The sequence below is a fragment of the Anopheles coluzzii genome, chromosome 2 (assembly GCF_943734685.1).
Source record: "Anopheles coluzzii chromosome 2, AcolN3, whole genome shotgun sequence".
Classification (NCBI taxonomy): Eukaryota; Metazoa; Arthropoda; class Insecta; order Diptera; family Culicidae; genus Anopheles; species Anopheles coluzzii.
In genome coordinates, this window is record NC_064670.1 from 83,023,518 (window position 1) to 83,035,907 (window position 12,390).

The 12,390-nt window shown below is 38.4% G+C and overlaps 2 protein-coding genes across 11 annotated transcripts in view; one reads left to right on the forward strand and one right to left on the reverse strand.

Annotated features, from left to right (window-relative positions):
• Positions 1–12,390, forward strand: part of LOC120951204 (CUGBP Elav-like family member 4) — a 321,851-nt gene that overhangs the window by 13,669 nt on the left and 295,792 nt on the right. The window lies entirely within an intron of this gene.
• Positions 7,263–9,440, reverse strand: LOC120951206 (uncharacterized). 2 transcript variants are annotated; one of them, XM_040369786.2, is made up of 5 exons: positions 8,931–9,157; positions 8,689–8,865; positions 8,311–8,592; positions 7,989–8,245; positions 7,263–7,830 (listed from the first exon to the last, which is right to left on the reverse strand). In XM_040369786.2, the coding sequence occupies exons 1-5, from the start codon at positions 8,995–8,997 to the stop codon at positions 7,405–7,407; spliced, it is 1,209 nt and encodes a 402-aa protein (XP_040225720.2). In that variant the 5' UTR covers positions 8,998–9,157; the 3' UTR covers positions 7,263–7,404. The 2 variants fall into 2 exon arrangements, with proteins under 2 accessions (XP_040225720.2, XP_040225721.2); XM_040369787.2 differs by lacking the exon at positions 8,931–9,157 and adding an exon at positions 9,225–9,440 and having other exon boundaries at positions 7,265–7,830.

The window sequence follows — 12,390 nt, forward strand, 5'->3', positions numbered from 1 at the left end:
CGATAGTGACTTTTGACTTTTTTTAAAGCATAATTGATTGTGTATGTTAGGGTGCATTGCATATTTATTAACATATTGGTTTGAAATAACCGGTCATAGAGTTTGAGTTAAGGTGCATTGCATATTCATTAAAATATTGGTTTGAAATAACTGGTCTTAACATTTGAACAGTTTAATCCAGCTAGATGTTGTGTTTAAAATGGTAAACGGATTTCAAATTATTATCTCATTAGATTCGGTGCGTCAATCCAGTGTATTAGTTTACTATGAGGAATTAAATCCTTGTCTGGTTGTAGCATTGCCGTAGAAACCATTGAATCAATCAATTTTTTATGACCAATAAACGACGACTTTACGACCATATATTAAGCGCTTAAAATAGGACGAACAACCTGACCAACACAAGCATTAATCAAGCCATGAATACTTAAACGGAACTTGCTACCAAGCCTACGGCTGCAAGATAGGGCTGTCCAATTTATAATTAATATCAGCTCAACTTTGATGAAGATCCTTTCCTGGACGCCATCCCTGCCGTACCGAGGATGGACTAGCAAACAAATATTGATATTCATAAGTAAATCTTTGTTTACCATTGGTTGGGCTCTTCGAAGGAATGAAGCTTCTTTATTATGTAACATCTAACAGCCACGTGTGTAAGACGTACGTTCCACGTTGTAGAGTAGTTCGGAAGGAAAAGATGAAGATGATTAAGACATATCATCTAGTCAATCATTGGCATCAGCATCTTCAAAATAGCGTTAGGATGGCTTTGTAATGGAGCCTCATTCTCATATTTAAATAGGATTTCTGTTTCAGAGAGGGAATAAAGTCTAAAGGTTATGCTCAATATTAGAGAATAGTTTGGTTTAGCATGGACGAACATTTTCCTCTTTCATGTACAAAATGAACAAACTTTATGTGGGTTGAAAAGGTGAAAGGTTTAAGAACCATTTATTGTAAAACTACACTGATCAAATGTAGATAATATTTCAGATAAAATTGACAGCACTCCGCTAGTAATGTTTTTTAACTAGAGCGGCATGATAAGAAGAATGTGGTAAAAACACGTCAATGTCCCAATCCAGAAAATTTCACCCGCTGACAGTTATGTTATGTGGAATTTTCATGATGAGTTTTAGGCAGGATTAATTAACTCATAGCTTGGCCTCCATCCACTGCAAGTGATCGATATCAATAGCGCAGTCAGCTTATATTTATCAAATTCTTCATCACACCTTCCCACAGGAAAGGCATACCAGCAGGACTGTACATTGGCTGGAAGGATTCTAGCAACGAGAGCAAACTCACGGGGTACCAGGGCGTGCTTTTGGGAGAGTGTACCGAGCCGTGGCTGTCCTCGGGGTGTAACCGGTTCATTCGTAGCTGCTGTCGTTACCAGGACACCCGGGTTGAGCCTTTAGCCGGTTGATGAGCTGCGACTTGCAGTAAAGACCGGCAGCGTGTGATTCAAGCAAGTCGAACGGCATTGGATGAAGAAAATGAATTTGTCCTCTCCCTGCTACTCGGCTAGGTCTAGTTTCGAAGCGCACCACATTCACACATCATCATCATCATCATCATCATCATCGTCGTCGTCGTCGTCGTCGCTGGTTGCGCTGGTGTAGGAAAAAGCATGATTACGGTTTCGGTGAAGTCCTGCTGTGTAGCTACAATGCAGGTGAGGTGTTTCAATCCCTTAGCAACTAGAGCTTTGCGAGAGAGAGAACCTCTACAAGAACTCAAAACCATGCCCCTTGAGACCGGACGCAACCGGATCGTTGAGCCAGTGGCAAAATGATGATGGCGGTTGTTGTCGGTTCGCACTGAAAAGTCATTCCCGCCGTGTAAGTGAGGCATGAAAATTTAATTTCTACCAAGATCTTACGTCATCTATCGTAGCCTATGCCGGATCGAAAGCAGCCCCGACGGCCCGTTGAATACATTCATGCCAAACCCGTCACCGCGGAGCTCCATCACGGTCCGAACCTCCCTGTTGGACGTTAACCGAAGCGATTTCAATCGCAAAAGTGGTCCTTATTCGGCTGATCTTTTATCAACCAACAAGACAGCAATGTAAGCACGGTTAACTGGGCCAAACGGCACCTTGCTGTGTGCTTCGGGAGGACATGGCAGCACTAAAGGTAACGAAAAAACCCCAACACACAAATACGCACATACAAACACATATACTCACAACTTTTGAGATAAATAACGTACCCCGTGGCTTTTGAGTCCCGTTGTGATCGGGGAAACTAACAGAAGCAAAAATAAAACTAAAGCGAATGGCAGATGAAGGAGCAAAACGAACATAATCAACTGGCGGCGGAACCGGTGGTTTCAAATGGCGGTGAAAGGTTGATGCGCGCTCGTCCCGTTTGTCGATGGTTTTCGTGCCGTACCATTTCGTGCCCGTGCACAACGTTTTTGGAAATTGATCCCCTTGACGAAGTGTGCAACCATAAACCAACCGTGGTAGCACAACGAGAAAGCGAGCCGTGCAAATGAACGCGCCATGTCCAAGTAAGTGGTAGTTTGGTGGGTTGAAAGAGGAGGCGAAAAACAGGCGACGGAGCAGCCCACCGGACGGAAAAAGAACAAACTGTGGGCAAAAAAAAAACAAAAATCCAGGTAGCAGATCGATGTGGGAGACTTGGTGGAGGGCTGAGAGCTTCGTCGCTATGCATATTTTACGTCCTGGTTTTTAGATTATAGAAAAATTATCAGATCCTAGCAGGAAATACATGGCGATAAGCGTATCACATTTCCCACGCCCGCACATTCGCCGCTGGATCGGGCTATTTGTTACACGGTACCTGCAATATGTTATAGCAAAGAGCTAAGGGAAGCTGACAAAGACAAGCTGACAACAAAGGAACCCCAGTATGGGCCACATTGACCGAGATGTAAGGCTTTGCTTTGTAGAACACACATCATACTGGGTGGCAGTTTTTATCGGCGATACTACACGTATCATACAGAAGCCTTATCAACCAAACCAGAACCAGAAGCCTATGCCAAAGTGTTGCTTTAAGCTTGTATTAAATTTGAAGCAAAAGGGATTTTGCAATGTTTTTGATCAGCATTTACCGAGAGAAGAGTTATAATACGTACATCCGCAAGAATACTCATTAATTTACTGTAAAATGAATGTTGAGTATACGAATTAAATTTATTATTTTGTTAATGAGAATGGTTTAAACGATAACACAGTGAACTGCTATAAAATAAATTTCGCTTCAAGCATATATTAGAAATGATATTATATGAAATATAAAACTAGCGTTTCTCATCAGCAAACAAAGCTGAACTTGCATTTTAAATAATTTTTTTAAGCTACAAACGCAGAATCAGTTTAGGTGAATCATTTACTTCAAATTGATTCTATGCCATGCATATATCAAGCATTTTTCTTAAAAATACACTTGTAAAGATGCTTGGGTATATGGGTATATGAGTTTCAGTTATGGACATCGTGAGGTTGAATGTATTATTCTCATTGTGGATATCTATGTCAAAGGCACAAATAAATTGTTAAAAATCGATAACGTGCTCTTCGTCTCAAATAATTCGTTCCACCAAACAGACATAAGCTAAGGACGTGAGATATGATGCTTCTGAGTTTCGAGGGTAAGGGAGTTAGTTGGATACGGTTTAAAGTGGTTCTAAAAAGGGGACCAAGCGATCATGTAGGTATAAGTGAACGAGCGAGAAAACAGTGAGTTATTTATCGCTACTACGTGCTATAAATTTGTGGTGGGGCACGCTTTGGCCAGATTTACTCTTGGGCTCTCGATAAAACGAATCCATCGTCATGCGAAGGCCAGAAACAATTACGCGTACGAAGGAGAGCGAAGCCAATTTGAGAAGCGATTTGAATTCATGTATGGTTTGAATCGAAGAAAAAAAAACAAATGCTCCGTAAAAAGCAATTAAGCATAATGCGATGATAACGGGTTTACGATTTGGTTTCAAATCAGTAGGGGATACGTGTGCAAAAATTGATTTCCACGTTTGAATAGCAAAGCTATCACTTACGGTCGTAAATCTTTGTGAGGAAAGGTTTCCAATCAATAGGCAAGATTTATTCATTTGTAGTCTAAGTTCAAGTACGCTGCAATGATATTAGTTTTGATAATTCAGATATGTATCGATCATTTTAATGAAGAGCTCAAGATAATTGCAATAGTATATCATGTATTCTCAAACTGATACTCAAACATCGTTTCATAAACATATCAACTTTCACAGCAAACATAATTTTCAATCTTCCTTGGATTGTTATCGCAATGAATGGCGGCATTGACGATGGTAGAGGACTACTAACGACATCTATGTTTCTTAGTAACCACGCAAACGAGCGGGCTTTGCATTGATCATGGCCTGATGTTAGATCAACATTATTCACTTTACATAATGCAAGTAAGTATTGTGTGAAGAAAGTCACAATTTCCCTTGCGAAGAAACTCCAGCCGGACGACGAGGGTTCGTTGTCCTTGTCTGATGTCCTTTTTTTTGCTGCTAGTCTTCCTCATCGGTCGACTCAGTTTCCGACTGACAGACTCGGCATGCTGGCTTGACTGGCATTCGTTTTCATCATCGTCACTGTCATTGTCATCGTCATCGCCCGGTGGAGTCATTATGCTCCCCAACTGGGGCGAGATAATATAAATGTAGGAATATAAATTTTCTCCAGCACTCTGTTCATCGTTTATTCCTGTGTTGTTGTTGTTGTTTTTTTCACTTTTCCCAGCGCACTCTATTCATTCTTTGGCTCTTTCTTTTCTTATCGTGATTTATTTCATCCGCCGAGTTCTCCCCGATCCCCCGCATCTTGCGCAGCGATTCTTTCCAACGCACTCGGTAGCGCTGATGGAGGCGGTTGTTTAGTCCCATGCACAGCAATCCGATCGCTATTCGCGGCAGGCTGAAAGCGGACAGCTAGTTTCCTATCAAGCTGAATCGAAAAACCATTCCTCTGTTGAACGCCGGAAATGCTGTCTTCGTCATGAGTCAGGATTCCGGTGCAAGTTTTGCTTATGGCCAGCTTGAAGCTGCTGGTGGAAGATAGTTATGATGTTTTCGTTTGAGTGAATTGTTCATCTGAAAGGCAGTATGTATAACGTGTCCGTAAAATAAGATTATATAATCTGGGTTGGTGGTACATTATGCGTTGATATCAAACGTCAACTTTTAATCCACTAAAGTGCTATAACATATTGGTTATTTTGTAATTATGATACTATTGTGTTTATTAATTTAAATTCTAGGCAAATTGCATGTTGTATTTTGAGGATTCTAATAAATAAAAAAGTTTAATAACTACAATTTTGAATCATATTCGTACCATATTGTCCAAATGACGGAACCATATTTTTATGAAACTAATAACAATTTACTACTACTTAAATAAGTTTTTTAATGAAATTCTGAGCACAATATGTTAGAGCACTGTTGTTATCACATTGATCACTTTTTCTAGAATCAATTTTGATGTATTTAAAACTATCTGAACCAGATTAATAGAAATTATCGATGAAATTACATTATAGTTGGTTTGAAGCAAAACTGCTAAGGTGGTGATTTGACCGACCGAGAGAAAATATTTATTTACCGTGGCGTAAGAGCATTTGTGGCTAGATGTCAGACAAATTTTATTCGATTTTAGTACATCATGATAGTCATGTAAAATTAAAAAGGAGCATGAACAGGGACTGGATATGAAGAAATTCATTAAAACCCTAGTGAATGAAGGGAGGTTGAAGCTGTCCGTAATTTGAATTATAAAGGTTTGTCAAGGTTACATGTACTATATAGTTTCATCCTTCGGCCCAATGAATAATAAATTAAACAAATTCGAAGTTATAGCTTTTTTCTAGCTTATGTAGGTTTTAAGATACAACTTGTTGTATGATAAAAACGTAACAAAGAGATTACCTATCAGTTTTCATCGTCGTGTCAAAGCTTGCAAGTGAGAACTAATAGGAAGAGAGAAATGAGTTTTAGTTTATTTGGTTCTATTAAATTCGATTGTTATCAATTTATAATTGATAACCATATCAATATCTTTAATCAAAATCCTCCAATAATTACCCCCTTTTTATTTGATATATGTGTCAGAAAGATGGAATATTTCCCTACATGAAATCAAATGATATAACACAAACAGCTCAACAAGGGCGTTGTCTTTTGCGGTTATTTAAACGCCTGTAGCAAGTACTGGTAGAATATTATCATAAAATTTATAAACGAAACCAAGTGCAAAGGGCTCCATTTCGTTTTGCTGCTTAGCGCCTTACTACTTACTAACCAGCTCATGGGTTCTGTCAAAAAAGCTTGCCAAAACTCTACAGTTCCTTACCAAATCGAATGAAACTGCCTGCTGCAGTAACTGAAGATAGAAACCGTCTACGTCAGTACGATAAAAGCTAAAAACAGCTGGGCAGGACAGCAAAATGCAAAGCCTATGGCTGTGAGGCAACCACAAAAACTAAAAAGAATAAAAAAAGTGAAACTCAACGCAACAAGAAAAGAGAAAAAATTGGATGGAAATAAAAATACAAACCTTGACGCATATTTTATTTTTGCTTGCGTAAACTTTATCCCAACTCAGTTGGGACCGCAGCTAATTTGAATGTAAATTTTGTGTCTGTTGTCTGATTTTCAAATTTCAGTATTGAAGTTATATTATGAGTAGGTACCCGTTTTACGATCCTTGCTGTGGGCTCTGTTTGATTTGATCTCTAGAGAGGTTTGTGGGCCGATCCTTAACATCCGTTAGCGTATTGTGTCTTTGATGTGATGTAGTTTAGGGAAAGACAAGCACAATGTGATGTAGATTGTAGTATGTGTAATGGACCGATCAGTGTAGGTGTAGCAAAATGATGCAGAAGCGTACAAGATGAAACTATGCTAATGAATTATGACTTATATAATGAATTATATTGATTTCATATTAATCATACTTCATATTACACACATCATCTGTTTCATTCTTAAATTATGGTAGCTTCAGCAAAACTTCAAATAGTTTGTCTACTTTATGGTTAGTAGTACTTTGATATTAAAAAGTTTCAAAAATAACATACACATTGTTAGCATATGTTAAAAGCTTTAATCAAAATGTGTGTAAAGAATATCTCAAGCATTGTAAATTATGAACTAATCGTCGAAGTTATAAAATAATGTACTGAAACTGACCTTATTATAGCTTTCGATTTGTTTTTAATGGTGCACAAAAATAAAAAAAAAAAAACTTTGTTGTTTGTTTGTAGATTTAAAGACTATTTTAAAACATCTTTATTTTAAACATTAAATATAATTGTTTGACATGTTCGTTACATTATCAAAAGAGAAGCTTTTCTGAAATAGTGTCATTGATATTGATTTTCATTGCCACTATCGCTATCTCAAGGCCAGAACACTGTTACATTTTATTGACTTGGAAATCAGAGTGATTGATTTCTGAGCTTCGGATACACTGCAACAGTACGTGAACCCTTTTCGTAAATCCTGAAATTCTTTCTGATTCCAGCCATATCGTGAGCATATGTCTTCGCATAAAGTTTCTGCGCTGGTGGCAAATGGATTGTTTAGTGTGATGAGGACAATACCCTTATTGCTGGGCCGATGAACTACTACCTTCCATAGCCATTTTGGAACTGGTACAACACCGTCATCGCCCAAACTCAACGAAACCAGATTACCTTTCTTGTTCGGCAGCTGGAGGACGTCGTACACACCGCTGTATACGTCTACGGTATCATTCAACTGTATAGCCACTTTACGAGCTGCATTCTCTACACGCAACCAGTTGCCACCGTTTACAACCTGTACCAAACACAAATAAGAAGACAAAAAACAGTAGCACTCTTAGCAAATGTAATGGAGGCAGTAGAACATGTTGTCAAACATGTCGGATAAAGCCAAGGTCAAGCGAGCGACGACAGTTTCGTTTATTCGCTGAGTTCAACAAGACATCCACTTACCTGCCATTCCGGAACAGCATTTATAAAGAAGTAAGTTGCTCCAGCCCAACTATCAAGCACTGCGTCACCATCTGGCGTCAGATGACCCTTGGCCAGATACGAGGTTGAATCAATAAACTTGCTGGCATGCTCCGCCGAGCCAAGAATTGTGGAAAAGTGCTCTAGCTGATGTCTTTGAGTGTAAACGGAAGCTAAGCGCACGGTCGATTTTAATCCACCAAGTTTGAACGATGGTCGGTTGTTGTTGATTTGTGCTTCTGAGTTAAGAAAATGAATCGCAATGAAATGAGCTCCCTGTTGCAATGCTCCTATTAACACTCACGGCTTATGATTTTCCCCAGAATTTGATGCTGACTGTAGAGAGCGGACGATTTCGTTAAATCGTAGCACACTTGAAAGTAGTTGATGAATTCTGTGCCTTCCACTTCGAAGCCTATGTTGTACAGCCGACCTGCTTTATTGCCACAGGACACATTCGAAGGTTTGATTGCTCCCGAAACGGCTGAGCTACAACTGATTTCATTGAAAGCGATTCGATTTAAATTGTCGTTTAGAGTTAAGTCTTGTCCTTCGAAGCATGAAAAAGTTGCTTTTCCGTTGCCAGCTGTTATGATAAATCCATTGAAAAGGAATAAAAATATTAATATTGACTTTGATGACATGTTTTTACTAGTAAAAATGGAACTATTAGAAAACTTACTGTTGTTGAGGACGTTTTTAGCTGGTGAACATGCAAATATAATTGAATCCGCCTGACGCCATTCGAAAAACGGTCCCGTAGGCTGCAAAAGGTCATACTGCTGGTTGTTGCCGTACTGCTTTATAAACAACGGCGGGTGGGGTTGGGTGAGATTCCCGTTCAAGTACACGCGACATCCTGCAAATTGCCAACCAAATCACTATCATCGTACAGCACACTGCACACAACGCGCAAATCGTTACGGGAATGCCCAATTAGTTGGCGAATGTCAATTCCTGATGTTGACAACTGTATGTTCTCCGGGCGCATGTAAGCACGCTTGTTAACAAAGCCCTACTCAGGGACTAGTACTCCCGGTGTTTGAATTGATTAATAATTTTACCCTACTGAATAATCCAGCTTGTGGCTAGATTAAAATAAATTAGACTAAACCTGAGGCCGTGGTACTGAATGCGTGCTGCTAACGAACAGTCACCTTACAGTTGCGCGAACACAGTCGTAGCAGCATTACGTGTGTTCCCTATTTTCTTACTCACTGGCGGTAGCACCGTGCAAAAGCGCAGATAACGTTATCACAACGATGGGTAAGAACATCTCACTCGTGACCGCGCTGTGCGGGGTGTTCTAGCGTTCTGGGCAAGTCCCAACAAGTGACTGTTTACACGCCGATTGCTAGCAGTCCAGGCAAGTAGGCAGATACGCAGCCAAGCATTGCTTTGTTGTCTTGGTCTATGCGCCTGTGTGTGTGTGTGTCTGTGTTTGCTTGCATATATAAAACACAACACCACTGAAATGCTGTCAGCCGCTAGAAGTTGCACGATGAAATCACACCCGTTTACCATCTATGTAGCAGCCGACTGGTGGTGCTTGTGTCACATTTTAGCGTCAACAAAGCCATCTACTGGTCGGAGCGCAAGTGTCTCAGCAAATAATCATCACTTTAATTGCTCGGGAATGTTTTTTGTTGTGCTCGCACCTTTACTGCTACATGTTGGGCTGTTTAACGCAGATGTTGCTACTGCATAAACGATCTTCAAACGATACTGGGCACTACTTAACGTACAAAGAGTGCGCCATTAACGGGGAAAAAAGGTAGAACGAGTGCAGTTGCTGCACTCGGAATAGGTTGCCAGGGACGTGGTCTTTTGTAAAAGGTTTATTTTAAAAGCGATTCGGTAAAAAGCATGTAACAAAAATAACTGCTAAAAAAATATCAACAACTTACTTGCAATTTGTCCTTCTTTGTATGTGAAAATTCGTGTGCATTCTTCATACTAAAAAAAACATTGTTGCTTTAAAAACAAAAATTAACGTAATTGTGCTAATATATCGTGAAATATCATAGCTAATTGCAGCGCCTCTGGTATCGACATGGTCAGAAACTTTATTTATTAAGCCATCCTCTGATAAATACCATTTGTTTTGCAAATACAGTTTTGTCAGACTTTTCGCACTAAAGGGCAACTTACTCTCCCGTGTATACAAAATAATAACGTTTGATGACACCCTAATCCCCCCCCCCCCCTTTCCTACCCGCATGAACTTTACGTTTTTTGTGGACCACATCAGCCAAATGTTATTTACACAACAGCTTTTATGTCATTATAAAACAAAAACAATATGGCAAAGCCGCCCCAGATGAATAATAAAAAATTAAACTGAACGTTGAATGAGCTAATAAGGTTTCCAAAACGTTAGTAAACTTTTCTTGTTAGAAAAAAAATCTGAATAATGCAATAACAATTCCAAATTTGTTAAAATATCCCAAAATTTTGGATAGTTTTCAAATCTATAATAACAACCGTATGTGTCTAGAGCTGCATGAGCTGCTCATAGGCTTGGCTATCAGTTACTTGATGGAGTTAGACTTATAAAAGGATAGACAGTCTTGAATATCAGGGACTCGGTCTATTCAAGTCTCTAGAATCTGTCATGTACAATGATAAATTTATTTACTTTTACAATTTAATTCTTCAACGCAAATGTTTGATTGTAGTTGTCCCACATATTCGCTTATGTCGTAAAAATGTAATGAATGATTTAAATATCTACGAAATTTGTAGCGAACATTTTAAAATTGAATCGGTTGTAATCAAAGGATAATATTGATTCATGAGATATAACATTTGATAACATTTTGAGGCTCTTACTAAAGGTACTATAGGCCTAAAATCTGGAAGAATTTTGTGTTGTGGCACCATAAGGCATCTTCTTTTCAAATTAATAAAGGTCGATTGTTTCATTTAGAACCGAGGTTTTAAAATAATTAATAACATAATTTCTTGAGGAAACTGTTAATTAACGGAAATGGAAAATAAAGATGTTGGAGTAAAAGTGGCTCTAGAAATAATACCCTGAACTATAAACTGCCTATGTGCCAAATTTGATTCGAGTCAACCTTGTAGTTATGGCATGATGCATAACTACATACAAACAGACGGAAATACAAATATGCATTTTTATTTACAAGAAGATAATGTTAATATAGAGTATTTGAATGTATTTGATCCACAATGTAATACATTGAAAAAATCCATAAACTCAATCAATTTGTTGATATTTTGGTTTTGGGTTATGTCGCCATTGAAACGATATGTTTTGTTTTTTTTTTTATAAAAATGGCAAAAAGTAAAATAATGTGTAAAATAATTGTTTAGCCATTTTTTTATTTGGATTAAAACTAATTTACTCGCTGCCATTGCTTATCTGGCTTCAGCTTAAAATCGATGGTTTGAACTAATTAATTTAAACTAATGTATATCATTTAATTTATCTAATTGATTATCTAAAAAAACTAAAAGTAGTACAACCGTTTGCTGAACAGAAGTAGTTATAGATAACCATTAGTTTTTAGCTATGCCATATAGCTTACTAAAAATTAAAGCTTTTTTCCAGAGAAACTATTCTGAACTCCTTCAAAAATTTCAAATCACACTTTTTATTCAAAATTGATGCAAACCTACTTGCTTTCTTTTTCTTTGGCACAATAATCGTTGTCGCGCGAGACCTGCCTGCACCACTAATGGGCTTGGCCTTCAATAACTTATTGATTTCCATAGCTGCATAGTCAGTCGTACGTATATGAGCAAGGTTAATTCGAGGCTTGAACCCATGATGGGCATGTTGTTTAGTTGTACGAGTTGTCGACTGTATCACGAGCCATACTTGCACCTACTTGCCAGTTCTATCTTTATGTGATATTTTGGTGTTGGTAAGGACATACAAGTTCCTATAAAATTTGGTTCTCAATACCGGATTGATCTTAAAAGTTTAAAGAAAAACTTACACACTATTTTTACAATTTTTTTCATAGTCACTGTACATGTTATAGACGTTTATGAACGATCCTGCTGATCATTAAAAATACACCATTCTAAATTCGCCATGTTTTTTCTTTTCTTTTTACGATAAATATAGCTAGTATAGCATTCTACTGCTTCGGTTTATTGGTATTGAATTGAATTGCGGAACCATAGTACACCAGCTCTCGGTGAGGTTATTGCAAAATGGTTCGATTCAGCGGTCGAATCTTTTACACTCTTACTCTGTTTACACAGCGTACTATACAGCAATAGTGCTCGGATGGGAGGAAACGAATTCCGCCGTTTCCGCAAACGGTTCAGTATCATTCTATCTCTCAACCCATGGGTTTTAGTATGAAACAGTTGATCGACCTTCTTGCGAGCTGGTAGTTTCTCGGCG